General features: G+C 38.7%; 2 protein-coding genes and 1 pseudogene across 7 annotated transcripts in view; 1 reads left to right on the plus strand and 2 right to left on the minus strand.

Moving 5' to 3' along the window:
* LOC129672455 (spermine synthase-like) overlaps positions 1 to 4,205 on the minus strand; it is a 5,823-nt pseudogene extending 1,618 nt beyond the window's left edge.
* Positions 4,206 to 4,583: 378 nt separating this feature from the next.
* Dimt1 (DIM1 rRNA methyltransferase and ribosome maturation factor) overlaps positions 4,584 to 21,871 on the plus strand; it is a 29,293-nt gene continuing 12,005 nt past the window's right edge. Inside the window, exons 1-12 of one of the 3 annotated variants that reach the window (XM_055601978.1) lie at positions 4,584 to 4,717; positions 5,024 to 5,097; positions 6,286 to 6,372; positions 7,376 to 7,437; positions 7,516 to 7,609; positions 7,694 to 7,743; positions 9,383 to 9,506; positions 10,059 to 10,151; positions 11,015 to 11,079; positions 12,320 to 12,383; positions 13,341 to 13,447; positions 15,137 to 15,162. In XM_055601978.1, the coding sequence (XP_055457953.1) occupies positions 4,639 to 4,717; positions 5,024 to 5,097; positions 6,286 to 6,372; positions 7,376 to 7,437; positions 7,516 to 7,609; positions 7,694 to 7,743; positions 9,383 to 9,506; positions 10,059 to 10,151; positions 11,015 to 11,079; positions 12,320 to 12,383; positions 13,341 to 13,447; positions 15,137 to 15,162 (925 nt within the window). In that variant the 5' untranslated portion in view covers positions 4,584 to 4,638. Of the gene's footprint in view, positions 4,756 to 5,023; positions 5,098 to 6,285; positions 6,373 to 7,375; positions 7,438 to 7,515; positions 7,610 to 7,693; positions 7,744 to 9,382; positions 9,507 to 10,058; positions 10,152 to 11,014; positions 11,080 to 12,319; positions 12,384 to 13,340; positions 13,448 to 15,136; positions 15,315 to 21,871 lie in introns of those variants that run through there. The other 2 variants (XM_055601977.1, XM_055601979.1) reach the window with 2 other exon arrangements.
* Kif2a (kinesin family member 2A) overlaps positions 15,482 to 21,871 on the minus strand; it is a 59,651-nt gene continuing 53,261 nt past the window's right edge. For all 4 annotated transcript variants that reach the window (XM_055601974.1, XM_055601973.1, XM_055601975.1 and 1 more), the window contains 2 exons: positions 21,661 to 21,796; positions 15,482 to 18,823 (listed from right to left, as the gene is read on the minus strand). In XM_055601974.1, the coding sequence (XP_055457949.1) occupies positions 18,738 to 18,823; positions 21,661 to 21,796 (222 nt within the window). In that variant the 3' untranslated portion in view covers positions 15,482 to 18,737. The remainder of the gene's footprint in view (positions 18,824 to 21,660; positions 21,797 to 21,871) is intronic.

Consider the following 21,871-nt stretch of genomic DNA (forward strand, 5'->3'; position numbering starts at 1 on the left):
TCTTCTTCTTCTTCTTCTTCTTCTTCTTCTTCTTCTTCTTCTTCTTCGTTTTCTTTCTTCTTTTTTCTTCCTCCTCCTCCTCCTCCTCCTTCAACCAAGGCTCATTTAGGTGACCTGGAACTTATTATATAGCCCAGAGTGGCTTTGAATTCTCAGTAATCCTCCTGTCTCTGCCTCCCAAGTGCTGGGTTTAAAAGACTGTGCCACCATGTCCAGTTTCAAATATTGTATTTTGTATATAGCCCCCAATCTCCTCAAATGCCAGCTAAAGCACTATAATATACTTTTCAAGCACCATGCCTACAAAAAAAAGGGCCTCATTTTAAAGCAACATCTGTCATTTATTACACCTTCATAAGCAAGATACTATACATTTTTGCCCTTCACTTTCTTCACAAATGGATATATTAACGACCCCACAGAACGGTTTGGAAAGGTTAATAAGGGTAATAATGTACAGTACCTGGAATGTAAATTGTAGTGCTGTTATTGTACTTGTCACTCTCAACTTTCCCACCCCTCTCAAAAATGTGGTAGCTGGGGGTGGAGAAGGGGGATAAGGGGGCTTGCATGTATGGAAATGAGAGGACAAGTTTCAGGAGTAGGTTATTTCCTTCTACTGTGGCTCCAGCTACTGTCTTTACCGGCTAGGCCATCCCTCTGTTATTTCTTTTTGTTTTGTTATCCCTTTGTTATTTCTTTTTCTCTTTTGCAACTTAAGTGAAGCAGAGTTAATTCATTGTTTATTTTATCTTTCTTTTGGGTTCCACATTTTAATATTTAAGTCAATGTTGGAAGTCATGTCGAAGAGGGAACAGCACCATCAGTAACATCTCTAGAACAAATAATGTTTTTTCCTCCAAACATCCAAACTGAAGTTCTCCTGAAACCGAAACTCAACCTCCCTGCCCCCCCCCCCCAAAAAAAAAAAAGAAAAACAATAGAAAAACCACTTTCTAGGATGGGCAGTGTATTTCACTTTTTCTCTGCTTTCAGCTAACTTTCAAAAACTTAACACCATAGCAGCTTATGAAAATGTACATGTTCCACTGGCTTTTAAACATTAAAAATAATTTTAAGAGAAAAATACTGGTACAAATTCACAATCAATGGCTGATTCATTTGATGGCATATACAGCTCTTGAAGGTCAAGAAGTAGACTTGCAGGACATGTCATCAGGAGATGCTTGAAGTGGAGTTTCTGGTTTCTGTGGAAACTCAGTTGTGTCATGTGACTGTTTTTTTGTTTGGGTCTCAAATGTGGGATGTGAGAATGTTTTTTTTTTCCCTGTGGAAAACAGCTCCCTTGAAAATGTGTGATGTTGGTCATCTGAAACATCCTTTGTGTGAGGGGTGTGGTTTTTGTGAGCTGCAAAACATCCTTGTGGAGACTCTGAGAAGGGATATATAGAAGCCCATAGACAGTGAGACAAGCTTTCTGCATCTTTATGCTTTTGCATTGCTATGTGTTGCAATGGTTTGCATCCTTCCCCGGTCTGTTGGTCTTTGCAAAGAGAACTGCTCCAGAGAACTGCTTGTACTACTTCGGCAGACTTGTGCCATTTCAGCGGAGTCTAGCTGTTTCAACTAAATTGTTTCAATGCTGTTGATGTGTTTCAGCTGCTGCTTTGCTGTGTGACTAGACTTCTGGTATCCCAGTGACTGAGTTTGGTAATTCCCTAAGAAGCCATAGATCCCAATCAGCAGGAAGAAGTTAAAAGAAGTCTACAGTCCCTTTCCCTACTAATCTCCTACCTAAGGTCAGGGAGTTGGAGGGGAGGTAAAGGTTTTTAAAGGTTTAAGAACCTTAAAGTAGGTGTTTGAAAAATATAAGCCTACAGATGCTCATCTTTAAGGCTTAGTGTTCTTTCAAAGGCATAAAATACAATTCCAATATGAAAGAACACAGTAATTTCCTTCTGTAATCCCAGCACATGGGGAGGCAGAATCAGATGGATCTCTGTGAGTTTGGGGACAGCGTGGTCTACAAAGCAAGTCCAGGACTGCCAAGGCTACACAGACAAACCATGTCTTAAAAAACAAAACAACAACAAAAAAGTCCACAGGACAATACAGGTGTCCCAGTTCTTCACAGAGACAGAGCATTGTCAAATCGATACAGTTGTGGAAAGAATTCCCCATCCTATTTTAGCACTTTCATTGGATGTCTGAGAATCAGTCTGAGAAACTCTCATATGGAATCATCTTCTGGAGATTTAGAGATCAAACAGTGGTCAAATCATTAATCACATAATCAAACTCTCTTGTCTTTGACATATCTCTCCAATAATGGAATATTCTTCTGTGATAATCTGATAACAAGCTCCTTGTCAATGATGTCACACATGTTCTTCACATATATTTCTTAAATCTGTCACTCACCAGTCCAAGAGTGTCTACCAGAGTGACAATTTATTTATTTTTAGTAGCAATCTTTTTAAATTTATTTATTCAGTGTAGGAGTTCTCTATCTGCATGTACACATACATGCCAGAAGAGGGCATCAGAACCCTTTATAAATGGTTATGAGCCACCAAGTAGTTGTTGGAATTGAACTCAGGATCTTTGGAAGAGCAGCCAGTGCCCTTAACCGAAGCCATCTCTCCAGTCCCATAGTGACCATCTTTGATTTCAGTTAAAGTGTATTTTTAAAAATATATATAATAAACCGCCATCTCCACCTCCCAGAATCAGTCCATTTTTGCCATATAATCTTCTTCCCCACTACCCATAAGTCATGTCCTGCCAAGTTAACATCGTTACTAAGAATGAGAATATTTCCAAATTGCCTTGAGTATAGAATTTTAATGTTCTGATAAGCTGAATCTTCATCATACATACTCCACTCACCTGTATCCTACTCAACAAGATGCTCATCAGCAGTTGGCTAAGTGTCCGCCCATGGCCTCACCCTGAGTAAAAGTTCACCTGCCAAGTGTGTTGCCCTCATTCATTTCTTTCTTCTATTTTGTTAAAAAAAAAAAAAAAACTGTTAAGTTTCTTGTTTGTCTTGTTCAACATTGTTATAATGCTAAAGGTCCAGCAACACCATTCCCTGTGGATAAATTCTCAGATTAGCAAAGATGCCGTTTTTGTGTGTGTTGGTTGTGTAGATAGTTGTGGTCCTGCCAGATGTTCAGATGGGGTCCATCTTCTCTTGCTTATGGAAAATGAACTGAGGATCTTTCAGAACGGACTCACCATCAGCTTTGGTCCAGCATGTGCAGTGCTGCTGCCGTAGTGAATGAAGAGAAGGCTTGTGCCACCCCCCAGGAAGGCCGTCCAGGTATCTGGTATATTGATAGGTGTCTCAGCCAGTACCCCTCCCCCTTTTAAGAGTAAGGTATTTTAAAAAGCAGGGGTGGTGTCATGTTCATCTTTTCCATCCCAGTATGGCAGTGAAGGGCGTACTGCAGACTCTCCCGAATTGTGCATATCAATAATAAAGGGAATGACATAAGTGACAGGGGCTGTAAGTTGACTGAAGTGACTCCATTTTAGCTCCTCAGGTAAACTTTGTCTTGCTGAGTAAAGTGCCAGTAACTGTATGGGGAAGCTTAAGAAAAAATAATTCGGGAAGAAAAACATCTCCCAATTTTTTTTTCTAATCACATATTTCGGCTTTTGTAACTCTCCTTAGCTTGAAGCTTCAGGATAGGAACCTTCGGGGCTTTCCAGCTCAACGCTGCACTTTGGTCCTGAATACCCTGGTATAGTCAACCAGGCGGCTAGAATAAAGACTTTCAACTGGCGGTGTCCAAGTGGTCTTCTTTGGTAGGAGCAACAGTAAAACTTAGATATTCTATTAGGGTATTTTAGAATTCTTCCTGAGTTCAAACTACAGCAAAGAAAGGAAGGACTAAAACCACGGCTTGGAAAAACAGTTTTTCATCTTTGGTGGTGGGTAACAAAGGCCTTCTTTGGAGTACATACAGAAAAATTAAAATTGAGAGTCACTGGCAGGAAAAACAGCCAGGAGTCTTTTTACGGAGATTACAGCCCGGCAAACTGTCCCATCAAAATATCCAATATATACCTAAAATCAATCACATTTACAGGGTTTTGAAATTTTTATGCCCCGTATCTTTAAATAAGTAAACAGTAGGTACCAAAATGGAACGAGAGCTACTTCTAATCTCCAAATTCCTTTCCACAGTACGAGCAGCGGAAAGAGACACCTTACACAAAACCACCAAGGTCGTCATCCCTCAAGCCTAGCTTCTCGCCCTGCAACCTGCGAGGAGACGGAAAAGAGACATATGGGACATCTTCCCTCGGAAATCAGAGGTCCCAGGGCCGGGGCAAACCAAGGAATCAATTTGCCAATCTGGACCCAGCCAATCCGAACCACTTGGCTGGGCGGCGCGGTGTCTTCTGGGAACCCTAGCTCTTGGAGGAAGGCGTTGCTCCAGCCGAGACTACAATTCCCGGCGGCCACCCGGCCTGGCCTAAGGAGGGGGCTCAGCAGAAACTACAATTCCCAGCGGCCACTGGGCTCCATCCAGCCGCTCACTGGGTGGATCCTTGATAGCAGTGGGAGGGGAAGCGGGCCTCTCTGGCGCCTGGTCGTGACGACACTGACGGCGACTTCCACGCGGTGCCCCACTGCTTACACCTGCCCCAGAGACTCCTGAGAAGATGCCGAAAGTCAAGTCCGCGACGAGTGGTCGCCGGCGCGAGCGGCAGGAGCAGCGCCGGGAGCTGAAGCGAGCCGGAGGTGCGGCGTGGAGGAGGCTGGGGGCCGACCGCGTCTCGGTGCGGACCGACCGGCGGCGGGGAAGGCCTCCTGTGGCTCTGAGGAGGGTGGACACTCGGCGCTGACGGCTCCCCGCGCTTGGTCTTCCTTGCCAGCAGGAGGACGGATGGATATAAAGCCATATCCCAACCCTAGCTGCGAGCGGGTCGCTTGAGGCATCCTTGGAGCAGAAATCGCCCCCCCGTCCATCCTGCTGCTTCTCTGGGACGGCCTGGGATTGATTCTTGAAAAGTTGGGAAATTAAGGCTGCTTCGTGTTTTATTCCAGGACTCATGTTCAACACAGGGATTGGGCAGCACATTTTGAAAAATCCTCTAGTTGTTAACAGCATTATTGATAAGGTGGGTGTAGAAGAGGGAAGGCAGAGCGCTTGTGTGTCGTTAATCTGTTTCGGAGTACTTAACGCCTGGTTATGTTGTGTGCCTCTAGGCCAGCACTTGGGGAAGCTGAGGCAGGGTGATGTTGTGTTCAGAGCCAAGCCTGCGCTACATAGTTGAGACTCTGATAAAAGTAAGATTGGGTGCCTGACATAAAATAGGTGCTTTGAATTTGTTGAATGAGTTAGGAATTGTCTAGGATTCACATGCTGTCTTTTGCATGCTTTATTCTGAGTCTGTTTCTGCTGACCTTCAAGTCTTCTCTTTCTGTGAATTATCTACTTTGGAAGTGTACTTTTTTGGTATTTGTTCTTTAATTTACAGATTATGGAATCACTTTTTGGAGGTTTTTCTTGTTGTAGAGACTGGGTCTCATGTAACCCAGGCTAGCCTCAAACATGATATATATAGACAAAGGTAGCCTTGAACTCTACTTTCCAAGCATCTATAATTGTGATCACTAAGGACATCACTTTACTCATTTTTTATTCCAGAGGTTAATTTTATGTCTAAGTCACAGTGAGTTTGTTCCTCCCCTCCCCCCACAAATATGGTACCTGCACATAAATTAAGGATTCCTTCTGTATGTGCTATTGTGTTGTGGTTATGGATGATTGAGTGCCAGGAGGTAAAATATAGATAGTACAAACTACTATGCTTACAAGGGAAACATCCTGGAGCCATAAAAAGAGTATTCTTCTTGTATGTGTACACATACATTTTTCTGTGGTTTTGATAATTTGTAAAACTACACGGTGGTTAAGAAATGGGAAATCTTGCTCCCACATGCTGATTCTTAGGCAAGCTCATTATGCAGTCTTTTTACATTTGAACTTGTTGAAAGGAGCAGTTAGTTACAGTTTAGTGGGATTACTGCCAGTGTAGAAAGCAGGGACCCACCAGTGGAACTGCTTGTCTTTTTTTTTTCCTTCAGAAGTTAAGTATATTTCCACTAGGTTAGGGAATATATATATATGTAGATTTTCATATATCCTAATGCTTTTGAGGTACTACTACTGTTAACCACATATATCCTGAAGAAAAATGAAGTTAGAGTAAAATCTCTTTTAACTGTGCCTTGATGAAACTGTGCATTATTAAACTGTGTGTTTAGGAAGGCCGGAAGCATAAAGGAGTTGTGCTTGCTTGCAGGCTGCTTTAAGACCTACTGATGTGGTGCTGGAAGTTGGGCCTGGAACTGGCAACATGACTGTGAAGCTGTTAGAAAAGGCCAAAAAGGTAAAAAGGTGGTTTTCATGTGTCACTATCAAATTAGCTCAGCTGGTTTGCAAATATAAATGTTTTAGTTAATTTCCATTGTTTCAAAAGTAATTAGTGAGCCTTCAGAAATTTTATTTCTAGGTCTGTGCAGTGGTGGTCCCAACACTTGGAAAGCCGAGGCAGGTGGAGCTCTGTGAGTTCAAGGCCAGCTTAGTCTGTGGAGCAACTTCCAGGACAGCCAAGGCCACATGGAAAAACCCTGTCTTGCGGGATTAAAAAAAAGAAATTAGGAAATATTATCTAATTAAGAAAATTAGATGTTCTTATCAAGAAAACAGATTTTACACTTTGTGTATTGATAGGGGATCTAATACAGGAATACATTACATGTTTATTAAAGGAGTAACAATGGAATGGGAATACTGAGATAACCTAAAACTAACTGCAAGAAGCAGGTAACCATCACGAAGCCTGGAGGAACAAGCCAACCAAGTTAAAGTTATTAGGACCAAGTTCAACAGAGACTGGTAGAGGGTACCTACATGGTACAAAAGAGATGAAGAATGGATCTTAGAGTCAAACAGAATAGGCAACTTGACAAGTGTCTATCCTGTAGACACAGTCAGGAAACTCAGTGAAACCTCTGTGGATAGTATAGTAAAATAATTTAAGCTTCATCCATTTTCATTCATTTCCAGTGTTACGCCTTCTAGTCTGGATGTCAGCTGATGAGAATACTTATGGAAGTAGGTCCCATGTGTGCTGTCTAAAAACACTGACCACATCTAGTATATTCTTCTCATCATCTGTTCAGTTACAAAGCATAGACACAGGTGAAACAGGATGTTTTCTAAAGTGGTAGAATATAGTTGAGGGGGTGTTAAGATTGGAAAAAACCTTAAATCATGTAAATTAAAGGTTTTAAATCATGATTTAAAACCTTAAATCATGTATGAATTATTACTTTGATGGTAAAAGATTTATACTTCACAATCAAGCTTTTTTCTTCCTGTTAATGTAGGTAGTTGCTTGTGAACTTGATCCAAGGCTAGTAGCTGAACTTCACAAAAGAGTTCAGGGCACGTGAGTATATGTAATAATTAAAGTACATCTTAATCTCTTGAAACAACATTCTCTTAAAATTTCTTTCTGTATTTTCAGGCCTCTGGCCAGCAAACTCCAGGTCCTGGTGGGAGATGTATTAAAATCAGATTTGCCGTTCTTTGATGCTTGTGTGGCAAACTTGCCTTATCAGGTATTCTTCAGACTGTCAGGAGCATCATACTAAGCATTTCTCTGATGTGTCTTTCCTCAAATCTAACTAGTAATTCTCTTTCAGATCTCCTCTCCTTTTGTCTTCAAGTTGTTACTCCACCGACCATTTTTCAGGTTTGTGAAAAACAAAGTTACTGCTAAATTTTAGACAATTTAGGCCAGGAACACAGCCAACTCGGTTACATTCCTGTCCCAGAAACGGTTATTTTTTACAAAAGTTCTCCAGGACAGGAATGTAGGTGAGTTGGAGTGGAATGCTTATTAGCATCCAGAGATCCTCGTGTTCAGTCTCCAGCACCACATAAAACTCAGCATGGTGGTGAGCATCTCCCAGTACCCAAGAACCAGAAGCAGGGGCATCACTTCATACTCATCTTTGGCTACATAGCGAGTTCAGGGCCAGCCTAGACTGCATGATACTCTTGTCTCAGAAACACATGCACACACATGCATAAAAATACTGATTCTCAGGGAGGTCTTTTAGTTGATAATTTACCTGGGGTGGTAAATGTATATACGTGCCATTCCTTTTACTTTCTAATCCTCTTCAAATAAACATTGATAAAATTTTTTCTTACATTATATCTAGGTACTTGTAGTAACTTCTTAACTATTAAGACAGTATGTTTTATACCAGTGGTTTTGAAACCAAGTCACATACCTGCTCAGTGTTTATAAATTCATAAATTGTGGAAAACATAGCCATGTTTTAAAAAATGTGTGCATGCGCAAGTGTGTGCTCATGTGCCCATGCACTTACAGAGGTCAGCGCTTGCAGGAGCTCAGGGATTAAACTTAGGTCATCAAGCTTGGTAACATGCCTTTACCCTTCCCCCATTTTAAATGATAGGACATAGATTATATCAGAAGACAACTACATATAGTATTATAAAAGTTTTGAATGATATTTCTAGGCATATATGAATATACTCTGGAGGCTGAGGTTAGAAGGATGGTGAATTTCAGACCTGCTTGGCCAACTTTGTGAGACCTGATCTCAAAATAAAAAGAACAACTGGAGATACAGCTCAGTTAAATTGCCTGCATGCAATTCTCAGTACACAACATGCAAAAAGTCAAATATAGTTTTGAAGATGTTCTTCTCTTCAATAACCTTTAAAACTGTCTCCATTGCTGCAGAAGAAAAACTCCACATACTTTAAATTAAGCTGAGGAAACACAAGACATTGTAACCTACCAGGCCACACCTCAGATATAATTCCAGCCATAAATACAGTTCTCCAGTGGAGTCAACTTTACTGTTTTTACAGAAGGCATCCTAGACTAACATAATACAGATCAAAGTAATTGTTGATCTAACCCATGATGGAAAGCCATCTTCGTGGGGGTTACAGTACAGCTGTCTGTTTTGTGGAAATAGCACTAAGGCTGAAAGTGTTCTTCCTTCTGACCTTATTAGCCACAGATCCTCCCAGGACAATTCACTGTCGTTAAAAATACAACTATAAGAACTGGAAGATTGCTTAGTAGTTAGGGGCATGTGTTGCTCTTGCAGAGGACAGGGGTTCTGTTCCTAGCAACCACATGGCAGCTAACAACTGCCTGTAACTCCTGTTCACATCCAGTGCCCACTTCTGACCTTCATGGCCAATTCCACACACAGTGCAAATACATACATGCAGGCACAACACTCAGAAGTGTAATATAAAAAAACTTTTTTTTTTTACTTAAAAAATATCGCTATAATTCAAAGTGAGCAAATTATTTTTGTTCCTTTCTGCTTCCTTTTCAGATGTGCTATACTTATGTTTCAAAGAGAATTTGCTCTTCGTTTAGTTGCAAAACCTGGAGATAAATTATATTGTAGACTCTCCATTAATACACAGCTTTTAGCACGGGTGGACCATCTAATGAAGGTATGTGTTTTATTACTTTTTTGTTTGTTTTGTTGGCTGGTTGGTTGGTTGGTTGTTTTCGAGACAGGGTTTCTCTCTGTATCCTTGGCTGTCCTGGACTCGTTTTGTAACCAGGCTGGCATTGAACTCACGGATCCGTCTGCCTCTGCCTCCCTAAGTACTGGGATTACAGGCGTGTGCCACTGTGTCTGGCTTGTTTCTTAACCCATTAAATAGTTTAGTTTTAATTTATCCTGGAGCACTTTACCTTGCCCTCTGAGATCCCATCCCTATCCCCTTTTTGAGACAGGGTCTTGTTCTTTAATTCAGACTAGCCTAGAACTGTTAGCCTTCTAAATGCTGGAATTACCTGGCCAACAGAACATCATTGATAACCAATTTAAAAGTTACCCGTGCCAGATATGGTGGCACACACCTTTAATTCCAGCAATCAGGAGGCAGAGGGGTGAATCTCTGTGAATTCCAGTCCACTCAGACCTACATGGTGAGACCCTGTCTCAAAACAAAAAGTAAAGTTGCCTCTGAGAAGACTAAATATTTTCTGATTAATAGGTGGGGAAGAATAACTTCAGACCGCCCCCCAAGGTGGAGTCCAGCGTTGTAAGGATAGAACCCAAGAATCCACCACCACCTATCAATTTTCAGGTGAGACCAAAGTACTAGGTCATTAAAGGCAAGAAATCCAGGTTAGAAAATGTCATTTTAAAGCAGAAAAACAATACTGAGTCAACCTAAATAACCAAACAGGAAGATAGGAAAGAGGAGTAACTTGATGTAAAATAGTTAGGACTATCACACAGAAAATGGAAAATGTTTGTAAAAGGCAAAATGACTAGAGTATAGTTCCATTTCAAAACTTAAGATTATAGCTACAGGAAATGTCTGAATAAAACTTGGGAAACAATGGAAAATTAAAATAGTTGTGTTTGGATAATACTGTGATAACACTTCTTTTTTTGGTGGTGCTTGTAAAACCCAAGGCCTTCTGCCTGCTGAAGCAAGTGTGCTACCACTGAACTACATCCTCAGCCCTTGTGACAAACATTTTTTAATTAAAATACTGATTTTGTGATCAGGAAAAATACCAGACCATTTTTTATAAAATTTAATTAGTTGTTGAAGCGACATCATAAATCATGTTTTGAATTTGATGTTTTGGTTTTTTGAGGTAGGGTCTCATGAGACTCAAATTCTCTATGTACTGGATAACCTTCAATTGCTGGTCGTAAGCGATGGGATCACAGGCACGTGCCACTGTGCCTAGCTTGCATCTATTTTGAAAGTGATCCTAATGCTGTGTTGTGTATAGTGACTAACCCCCATTAAAAAAAAAAAAAAATAATTATTCAGTGGGATTCACCCAAGTACAGGAGTGTGCAACTTTTTTCATATGTGCCAGCTCAATCAAGATACAGGCCATTTTCATTCCCACTGGCTTTATGTATTAAAGCTAGCAGGCATAGATAAAAGTTGAGTATTCTGAGTAAAATAACCATCTTGTATTTCAGGAATGGGATGGCTTAGTAAGGATCACTTTTGTTCGGAAAAACAAGACACTGTCCGCTGCATTCAAGTAAGTAGTCTACTATAATTTGGTCCTTTACCCATAAACAGCTAACTTACAGTACAAAGACTGTTCATGTGATACTTCACCTTTCAAAATAATTTTATACCGAAAGGCAAAAGTGACAAAGAAATTAGAGTTGGGAGTCAAATAAGGTTTTTCTTTCCAAACAGGAAAAACAAAAACAAACAAAAAAACAGTAATTAAGCACGTTTTGCCAAGCGTTTGCTTTTGGGCTTTCTTCACCTTTTATTGTGGGTGTAGACGTGTGTCATGGTGTACAGGTGGAGGTCAGCGGGCAGCTTTGAGGAGTTGGTTCTCTCTCACACATGTGTTCAGGGGATAAAACTCATGTTATTAGGCCTGTACAGCAAGTGCGTTTACTAGCTCAGCCACCTTCTAGTCTTTGTTTTATTAACTTGAAATACCTAACGTGACTTGGAGGTCACCAAGGGTAAAGGAGGTGAGATTTGATTTTAGAGACCTTGGATGTTTTTTTCCTGGCTGTGCCAAGGATTGAGCCTATGGCCTTAAACATGCTAAGTGAGTGCTCCATCACTCAATGATTTCTTCAGACCTTGGTACCTTTTGAGTTTCAAACTGGCCTTGAACTTCCAATTCCTCCTGCCTCAACCTTTCTAGCAGCTAATATAACTATAAGCCATGCAACCAGGCCCAGCTAGTTAATTTTTTTAAGGGGATGTTTTGTAGAGTTTCTAAGAGCTCTTTAGAATTTAAGTTTGTGGATGGAAGGCCCTGTATCTATAGCTCAGCTTTTTTGGGAAGCTACAATGGTATTGTCACTAGAGCACTGGAGTTTGACGCCATCTTGGGAAGCATAATGAAAATCTGTGTTTTTAAGAAGCTTGTGTAGAATTTAATTTATTCTCATTTAAAAAAAAAGAGATGTTTGACTCTACTTTTTATATGTAATTAGTGTTAGCGTTCTAAGTTTAAATAACCTATACTCCCTTGAGTATCACAAAATCAAACATACATTTAAGAAAACAATTTTTACGTGTGTGCGTGTGTGTGTGTATGTCTGTGTTTGTTGGGGGTTCCTCAGAAAACTTGCAGGAGTGGTCCTCTTCTTCCATGTGGGTTCTGAGGCTTGGTTGCAGGTTTTTAGGCATGGCACCAAGTGTTTTTACCACTCAATCACCTCATTAGGCCTGGAACATATATTACATCTTGTCTGAATTTAAATTATGTATAATCTCCGATTTTATAATTGTCACATAATTTCCAGATCAAGTGCAGTACAACAGCTGTTGGAAAGAAACTACAGAATCCACTGTTCAGTACATAATACTGTAAGTAGAAATCATTTCAGTGGTTTTTGTTAATGGTTTTGTGCCTCATGGCTCGTTTGATTTGAATTCAAGTGTGAGAGTCCTCATGCATACATGTGTGTATGCTGTTTGTTTTTTCAGGGATTGAAGGATTCTAAATTTGACAGGTGACATAGTAAGACTGTTTTCTTTTGCTCTTGTTTTTGGAGACAGGGTTTCTTTCTTTAGCCCTGGCTGTCCTGGAACTAGCTCTGTATACCAGGGGCTTCGGATTCAGAGATCCTCCTGTCTTTTCCTCCTTAATGCTGGGATGAAAGTGTGCCCTACCACTGTCTGGCCTCTTCGTATTTTTTATACCCTGGTTTCTCTTATGCGTTTATATGTCATACCATTTCCATTCTCTAATATGGACAAAAGCTACAAACTCATTTTAAAAACTTACGTTGGGTTTTAAAAGGTCTTTGTGTAAATGGTATGCATCAAGTAAAAATCAATCATTGTTTTGTAGCATAGCCTTGCCCTGAATTTGCGTTACTTGTCCTGCCTCTCAAATCTAGGATCACAGAGCTGAGTTATCACACCCAGCACCATGTAATATACTTAAGAGAGAAATCACTCTTGAGATAAATTACCTGGTTGGATGTGCTGTGTCAAGAATGAATGAATTTATTAATTATTTTTAAAAGATCAGTAATTCCTTAAATTTTCATTCATTTTGCTTGTGAAGTCTGGAACCTAGATTTTTATATTTTAAAGATGGAAAGGTGCAATATGTGCATGATAATTCAAGTATTCTAAGTATTGTGTCAAAAAATCTCTTAATTAGAAAGCCAAGTCTTACCCAAACTGTCAGATTTTTCCCCAACTGTCATTTACAGATCTTTTAAAGTTGAATATAATCACTGAACTTTAAAAAAAGAATCATGCTATCTTCATTAAAGATAAGTTGCTCATTTATTCTGAATCTTATATTGATAGGTAATACCAGAAGATTTCAGTATAGCAGATAAAATACAGCAAATCCTAACCAGCACAGGTTTTAGTGACAAACGGGCCCGTTCCATGGACATAGATGACTTTATCAGGTAATTACATTTGTTGTTGTAAATGCTTACATTTCTTTTCTTTACGGTAGTAGCTTCAGATTAGAGAGTCAAAGGCTTATTTTAAGCGGCATAGGGTGCTTACCTGGGTGAGTGATTGCATAGCACTTTCCTGGCGTGGAAACAGTATTTGGTGTAAAGCAGTGGTTCTCAACCTTCTAATGCTGTGACCCCTTTAGTACAGTTGCTCATGTGGTCGTGACTGCCAACCATGAAATTATTTTCATTGCTACTTCATAACTATAATTTTTCTAATGTTATGAATCTTAATGTAAATACCTGTATTTTCCAATGGTCTCAGGCAACCCCTGTGAAAGGGTTATTTGACCCCAGATGGGTTGAGACCCACAGGTTGAGAATCACTGGTGTAAAGGATGGCAGCTAGTTAGCTGCAGCAGAGTGAATGTCTTACAAATAGTAGTAAGGAACAGTCTGCGCCAGAACATAGCCTGGGTTTATGTATGCTGTGTTTCTTTCCTCCTGTTCCAATCCCAAACTCATTCATGATCTTCATAGCTTGTGCTTACCTCTTCACAGCAGCCCTTAAGTTAGCAAAATCATCCTAATACATGTAACTGAATTTGATGACCTATTATTTCCTTACTTAAATAGATACTTTCAAACAGATGATAAGCATGCAATGTCAGTTATAACCACATCTGAGTATCCATTTAATAGCAGTTATGTGGCCTGAGGCAAATTCTACACTTACTAAGTTAAAGGGTACCAGTTATTCGGGCAATTCAGACCAAAATTTGTTTTACTTCATATTAAGCAAGTTTCAGTCAATAACCCAATTGTACTAACTTGTACAGTTTTTACTCACTAATTTTCAGAAATTCCTGGACATTTTGTTTACTGTTTCTTTGCAGAGCTAGACTAGTACTCTACTTCTAGATGTGTCTCCACTTTTAGCCAGTCACCTTTAAAGCATTAGTGATCTAGGCATTGAACTTAAAAAGGATAGAGTCCTGTAAGACATTAGTTTCCTTTCTTGGTAGAATTGTCTAGAACTATCATGGAGCTACTGTTTTATTGACTGGCCAGCAGGAGTAATAAGTCTTCAATGGATGTCCTAATAGTTGAGTGCTACTCCTAAGTCCTATTTGCTTTTTCAGACACTTTAGTCCTTATGGACCTCTTTCTATAGCACATTCTGAAAAATACCCTCAGGTCAAAAATACAGTATTTTTAAATCTTCATTCTTAACTTCCTTAGACTGCAGCTTTCTAACAAAAGTCAGATAACCACAGAATATCCACAAAGATAAGTAATGTACATTTCATTAACCTTCAAGAACAGTCTAGAGAATAGGCAGAGATTATTTATCTCACTTTGCCTCAAATTCCAGCTAGTTTCCCTTTCAGCTAATCATGCTGAAATAAAACAAGTGCTCATGAACTGAGGTCAGGGATATCAAGTCTTTAAAAAGGTAAGTTCAGTCAGAGCCAATGTATTTTAGAACAGTAGGTTACAACAAAAGACATCAACATGCCAAGGTATAACTTTGCCAATTTATTTGGAGAACAAAGTTTCCTTAGCAGCTAGCACTGGAAGTGTGTGTGTTGATGTGTTTATGTATTAGAATTAGTCAGTGGTTCAGGTACATTATGTATCAAAAGTTGGGCCTTTTGGTTTAACACCATTCCTTTTTGGCTTCCTCCCCTTCAGGTTGCTACATGGGTTCAATGCAGAAGGTATTCATTTCTCCTAGCCACTTGGAAACAACTTTTTCAAGACCAAGGAAAAAAAAATGAAATTATGTTTCTAATATTTGAGAATATGTTTTTGTTCTACAGTACACTTTTCAGAATTATTATTTAATAATACATTTGTACCATTTATTATCCTGTATAAGCGGATATATATATATATATATATATATATTTTTTTTTTTTTTCTTCTTCTTCTTCTTCTTTTTTGGTTCTAGTGTTTTAAATATAATACAAAGGGCAGGGTTCAATGTAATGGTCTTCAAGTTTGGAAGCCGCAGATACGCACAACCATACACTTAAAACTTTCTAACAATTTATTGTATGAAGATGTTATTTTTTTTCGTTACGGTGTTCTAGAATATGAGGCTCACTTAGGCCTGCAGCTTAAGTCAACCAGCCTACAAATCCCCTATACTCCACCTCCTCCTCATTCACATGTGCTGCAAGTTACTTATGTGGCTTTTCCTCACACACCCTTTTCATCCTCTATACTTCCTATGTATTACTGCCTTCCTTGTCAGCTGTCCTGCTGCAGTAACAACACGACAGTTCTGGAGAAGCCAGAGTCTGGCACAGTTACACAGTGCAGGCATGTTCTACATGTGACTCTGCACGTGAAACACAAAGCTTAGAAAAGGACTAAATGTGAAATCTTTATCAAATCACATTTTCTCCAGGGGGACATCATTTACGAATTGCAGATTTAGAAAAAATTCCAGATGGTTTTGTAATTCAAATCATTCAAAAGAAAAATGATTTTCTTTTTCCTTGAATGAGAAGATCCTTTTGAGGCTAGCCTTAATCTCAGAATCTTACCTCAGCCTCCTAAATGCTGGGATTGCACTTGAGTACCACTATGTGTAGCTTCAAATTTTCAGTTTTCAGCTTCTTAAACGAACAGCCATTTTCCTACAACTATAGGCTATTCCTGACTTCTGGATAATGAAGATTCTAGTACGTGGTGTTTCTTTTTAAGCTATGTAAAAATTGTCAGATTTAGTGTAAATGCTGGTTATGTATTTTAATAAATTAGCTGTCTTATTTATATAAGGAAAGTAAACTATCTTTATTAAATACTTAATTCTCTTTACACCCGAAGCTTAAAGGAATATCTCCAGTTAATTTAGAAAAGGTGCACTATGTAAACTTAAAACTATAAATTGTTTGCCTACACAGATTGCTCCCCAAAATCTGCTTCAAAGTCATGTAGTGAATAGCGTTATGACTTTAAATAGTTAGCAGCCTTTCAGATTGAGAAATTTCTAAACAAAATCTAGAACAACAAAAAAAAATACTTAGCTGCAGAAGCAACTTTTGTCACATGAACGATAACTATTCTTAAGGGTTAGTTATCTTTACTGTGACAGAACAGTTTTGTACCATACTACTTAAGGAAACAATTCTGCTTAACTGGGATTCCTCAGCTTATTCTCCTTTATTTTCCCCAACTGCTGAGCTTTAGTCCCTTTAACTAGTCTTCGGTTTTCCCTCTGTAAAGCTGAATTGTAGTTTACCTCTGAAGATGTTTACTGCTACTAATTTTCAGGTACTCTGACTATAGATCAAGACAAAGCCTTTATAAGGCAACATGTATCTATAAAGACCTACAAAGACAGTACCAGTCTAAGGCCAATAACATTAAAGCTAAAACTGTTGTGCTTAAGATGAGCAAGTTCGTGTCTTTATTGCCCGTTACATATGGGCCAACTTCAAAAATTGTGGAGTCAAGGATTTTGTACATAGCTCTGGCTGTCCCCGAACTTACTACGTAGACCAGGCTGGCCTTGAACTCAGAAATCCGCCTGCCTCTGCCTCTAAGTGCTGAGATTAAAGGCATGTGCCAACATGTCCAGCAGAAATTACCTTCTTAAACAGCTTCTGCAAGATGAACAGAAATAGTTCTTCCTCTTTGAAACAAATAGAATATATCTTACAACTGCAAGAAAACCTGAGTTCCTTCCAAAACAAAGGTGATTATATTGAAGTACATTTCTATATTCGTTTCATAAATTCCATTTATTAATAAGCATATTGTGAAAAAAAAAAATCTACATTTGATTTGGACTTCATGTTTACAGAGTTTTCACCATGGTGTTAGGATTCCTCAGGGCTACCCTCTCATGACTAGTGAAGTAAAGAATCTGGCTCGTTGACTCTATTCATAGATTTCCCCTTGGTTCACTGAGTGAATCAGTAGGTTCCCTAGAGTTAATCAAGAGATCCATGGGAGGTTCTTTGGTTAACCTACTGGACTGTAGACTGGGAACCAAGGAAAAATGAGATATATAGATACATATATATATAAATCTTTAAACAATTATTTACATGAGAATTGGCCAGTTTTCTTTCTTAGATTAGCAGCTGTAAAAATGAGTGCTGCCATTTAAAGAGTAGCCTACTTTACCACCAATCTATAGGAGAGATGTGATTCTCTCCAAATAAACCATCACATATTAGGTATTGGATGGAGCTTGGTATGACGTGCCTTATAGGGCATCAACACTTCTTAGGGGTTACATACTGTCTATACTTGGCTTATCTAACTTGGATTATGGACTACTTTCCATGTACATACAAATGTTCATGCATCAGAAGCCAATTTCCTTTAACAGCACGTTACGTTTGGGTGAGCTAATAAACACTTCAACTTAAATAATGGCATTGTTAAGGATCAAATTACACTATTAGTCTTGTTAACACCACTGGCACACACACTGCATATATATGTATTATCCTAAGATAAAACTCCTCTCAGAATTTCTTTACTTTTATTATACACCAACTAGTTTATATTTTAGTTTTTTTACAAAGAAAATGCTAAGAAAATTATAATCACATGTCATGGTATTAAAATCATAATTCCAGATTTCTTTACATATAAGATGGAATGGTCCAGCAGCTATGTCCACTGTCACAGACTTTAGTTCCGTTCAATTGATATGGCACATCCTGCAAAATTAACTAGTCACACACACACACACAGAGAAATGTCTCAAGTACAGTAAAAATGTACACACAATAAAGGTAATTTACAGTTACAAATAAGGAATGTAATTTATCTTGGCTGTGCTTCAGAAATCTAGGGTCGATAGCCTTAGTCAAGGCACAGAAGGACGAGTAAGCACAGCGGTCTCTAGGAGTAGGCAAGGTATGTACAGTCACTGATGAGGTATGCATGCACGCAAAGTACTCAAAATCGCTCAGTCTTGCTACGAAATTGATTTGGGTTAAAGGAAATTCTGTGGCTTCCCCTATTCTCGACTTCTGGATTACTTCCACAATCCTTAAATAAAATTGGTAAGGATATCCAAAAGCAATCACTGTTTGGGTAAATGAAACAAAATACTTCACTAATCCCAATTGTTAGTTGTGCCTCTTGGACTAAAAGCACTTGTAGACAAAGGAGTGTTTCACAAAATTGAAATGTCATTCAGGTGAAGGACAAGATATTTTCCACACACTTAAGATCTCAAAAACGTTCAAGTGGCCTTTACAGTTGGACCACCATTTGTTACAGTATTAGGGATTCTGGGGATCCTTTAGTAGCAAATACCGACTTAGAGGGCTCGGGGTCTCTTGGGGTTAATTTGCTTGCTGGCTTGTTCTTCTTCTTGTAGCGCTGCACGAAAAGATTTCACTTTATCTTGTAAAAAGAAAAGAACAAGGGAGTAAGTATTGTAGAACAAGCAACACAGTGCATAACTTTTATAATGTCTATCAATTTAGTGCTTATTGTAACAAAAACTCAGCATTTCTCATGAACCTTAGAACTATGTTCAACCACTCTCCAAAAGGGAACTGATGAGTCTAACTTAGATGTAAAACAGATAGATAATCCTTTCAATGTGACATTTCTATTCAATCTAACTCTAACTTTCTTAGCCAAGAAAACTTAAAACCTGAATTAAAAATAGTATTAGCTCATCGGGGACTATGAAAGGATAACAGGACAACACTTACTTGCTCTTATTTCTACTATCTTGTACTGACAGCATTATCAGTAGGTTAATTAGTGTCAGGGGCTATAAAAATAAAACATCATTCTACAGCAGTGGTGCTCAAATGGAAGTGATTTTTGCCTGAACATTTAGTGATGTCTAGAGGTGTTTTAATTATTTATCACAATTGGTATGGTGCTGTGCTAATAAGAATGCGCAAACATTTACTTTGCATAGGGCAGCACCCCTCAACAAACAATGGCCTGCTCAAGCTCTCAATAGTGACAAATTATGTAATTGTAGCTCAGTGGTATGCACAGGGCCCTGGGCTCAATGATCACAAAAGCATCACAACAGATACCATGTGGTGTGACCTGTATATAAAAAAATGGTAAGTTCAAGTTTTCCTTTTTAGAAGTACAACATTTTACAAAATTAGTTTTTCTGAAATTAAAGACTTATGCCACTTAACTAAAGCATTTTGTAATCAAAATATTCAGATGAAAGATGAGATTTTCTACAAACTTAATAATGCAAACTTTTAAATGCTTCTCACAACTGAATCACTGTATGCTAGCTACAGTACTGAGGATTTGTGGGAATCCTTCAACTCATTTAAAAGAATGCTAGATCTGGTGCCTGTTAATATAACAAGCTTACCTTCTTTTATTACTGCAGATGTATCTCTGAATGGTTAAAAAAAAAAAAATCTATACTACAGTATTTCTATAGTAACTCCCCCCAATATGTCTGACATGGAATCTGAGACAACCAAGGAAAGTCAGTTAAATTGACTGTTACATATTTCCAAGAAAAAAATAGAATACGTTAGGTTCCATCTCTTAAAATGAATATATGAATGGTGATTATGGGGCTGCAGAGATGTAAAGTGCTTACAAGCACAAAGACAAGAGTTCAGGCTCCAGAACCCACATAATAAAACCGAATGCAACAGCACACATCCACAATCCCACGCTGAGTAGGGGACACAGAGGCCTGATTCTCGTGCTTGCTAAGCAGCCAGTCTAGTGTAACTGGTGAAGCTACCTTCAGTGAGAAACTGTCTCTCCATGAGGAAGAGGTCTGGCATCTGCATGTTGTCCATACATACAGAGCCATGGCAAATTGTGAAATTACCAAACTAATTTAAATTGGGGCTTGAATATGAAGATTAAAAACAAAGGTAAGGTTTTAAACAGTCACTATTGACCATATTCAACATGAAGTCAAAGCACCAACTTTAAAAATTTAAGAAGCAAATCTGTGGATAAGAGGAATTTCAATATGATTTCATGTTAAATTATACACACACACAAACAGGGAAGCAGTAGCAAATTCAATACATACAAGGTATATTTAAAGCTACACAGAAAGGCAAAAAGTGCATGAAATAAGAATACAGGCAATAGAAAATGGTAATTTTTATTAATCTTTGTGTGTTTCCATGTTGTATAGTGCATGCTCGTGTGGGTACAGCAGTGCTGTTGTGTTCAGAGAACACTTTCCTTGCCCTTTGCAAGGAAAACAGATGTATTCTGGAGCTAAAGATGAGTGGCAGTGGCCTAGGAACACAGATTTAGGTTACCCCAAATTCCATGTTTCAAGTACAAATAATTTTATGAAGGTTTTATGGTAACAGGACAAAGAAAGTCTTAAAGAAAGACATTTTTAAAACAGAAATTTTAAAAACCATTTTAAAATGGAAGAAACATCAGAGAGGCAGGTTTTATCCATAAAGAAATCTCAGCTGTCGGCCTCAAATGCTATCTGGGAATATTAATCTTTGATTGGCTTTTTTGATTTTCGTTTTCCAAGACAGGGTTTCTCTGTGTGGTTTTGGTTGTCACAGAGATTCACCTGCCTTTGCTGGGACTGCAGACGTGCACCACCGTACCCACCACACCTGGCTGATTGGTTTTATTACATTCCAAAAGTTTTTATTGCTTATCATGATGTTAGGTCTGCCTTTATTTGCTAGTAACAGAAAGTTAGATCCAACACAGGAGTGTACTAGGAATGGCTCTTTACTGAGGGTTAGAAAACTGTCATTAGGCTCAGGACCTGCAACTTTCCAACTTCTCCATTGTCACTGAAATTATAATTAGTAGGCTTCTGCACACAGTTTCTTTCCAGGAATTCTCCTTTGCAGCCATAATGTTAAAAGGTCTCTGCCAATGCATAGGCTACCCTAGAGGAGCTGGAGCTTTCAGTTTTTATGTCTCTACCTCCCACCTTAACACAGGAACACTGGGACAACAGATGTGTGACTGTACCTAACAGCTGCATGGGTTGTGGGGATGCACACTTAAATTCTCACAAAAGGACAAGTACTTACTTGTTCTTAACACTGAGCCCTCCCCAACCCTGTTTTTTTAATTTTTGTTGTTTTAAGAAAAACAATGATTGATTTGTCTTTCTATGTTTTGAACAAAGGTGCTAAAACTGTCTATAATAATCTTCACTTTGTATGTCGTCATACAAACCTAATTATTACACATCTTAATATTCAAATTTCATAACACTAAGATGAAACCTAAATTACCTCGTAACTCAGTTAAAATGTCTATTTTTTGCTCAAGAATAGCTTCAAGTTGTGTTGCGTACGAGTCCACATCATAGTCTACTTCTTCAGTCATCTCAAGGAGAGCCTTCTCATCTTCTATCCAGCGAATTGATTCCTAGTACCAATGCAACAAAAAATGACTTGTAAATTGTTATATTTTACAAATATTATCAGATCAGACTGATGTAAA

The sequence above is a fragment of the Psammomys obesus genome, unplaced genomic scaffold (assembly GCF_907164565.1).
Source record: "Psammomys obesus unplaced genomic scaffold, mPsaObe1.curated_primary_1811, whole genome shotgun sequence".
Taxonomy (NCBI): Eukaryota; Metazoa; Chordata; class Mammalia; order Rodentia; family Muridae; genus Psammomys; species Psammomys obesus.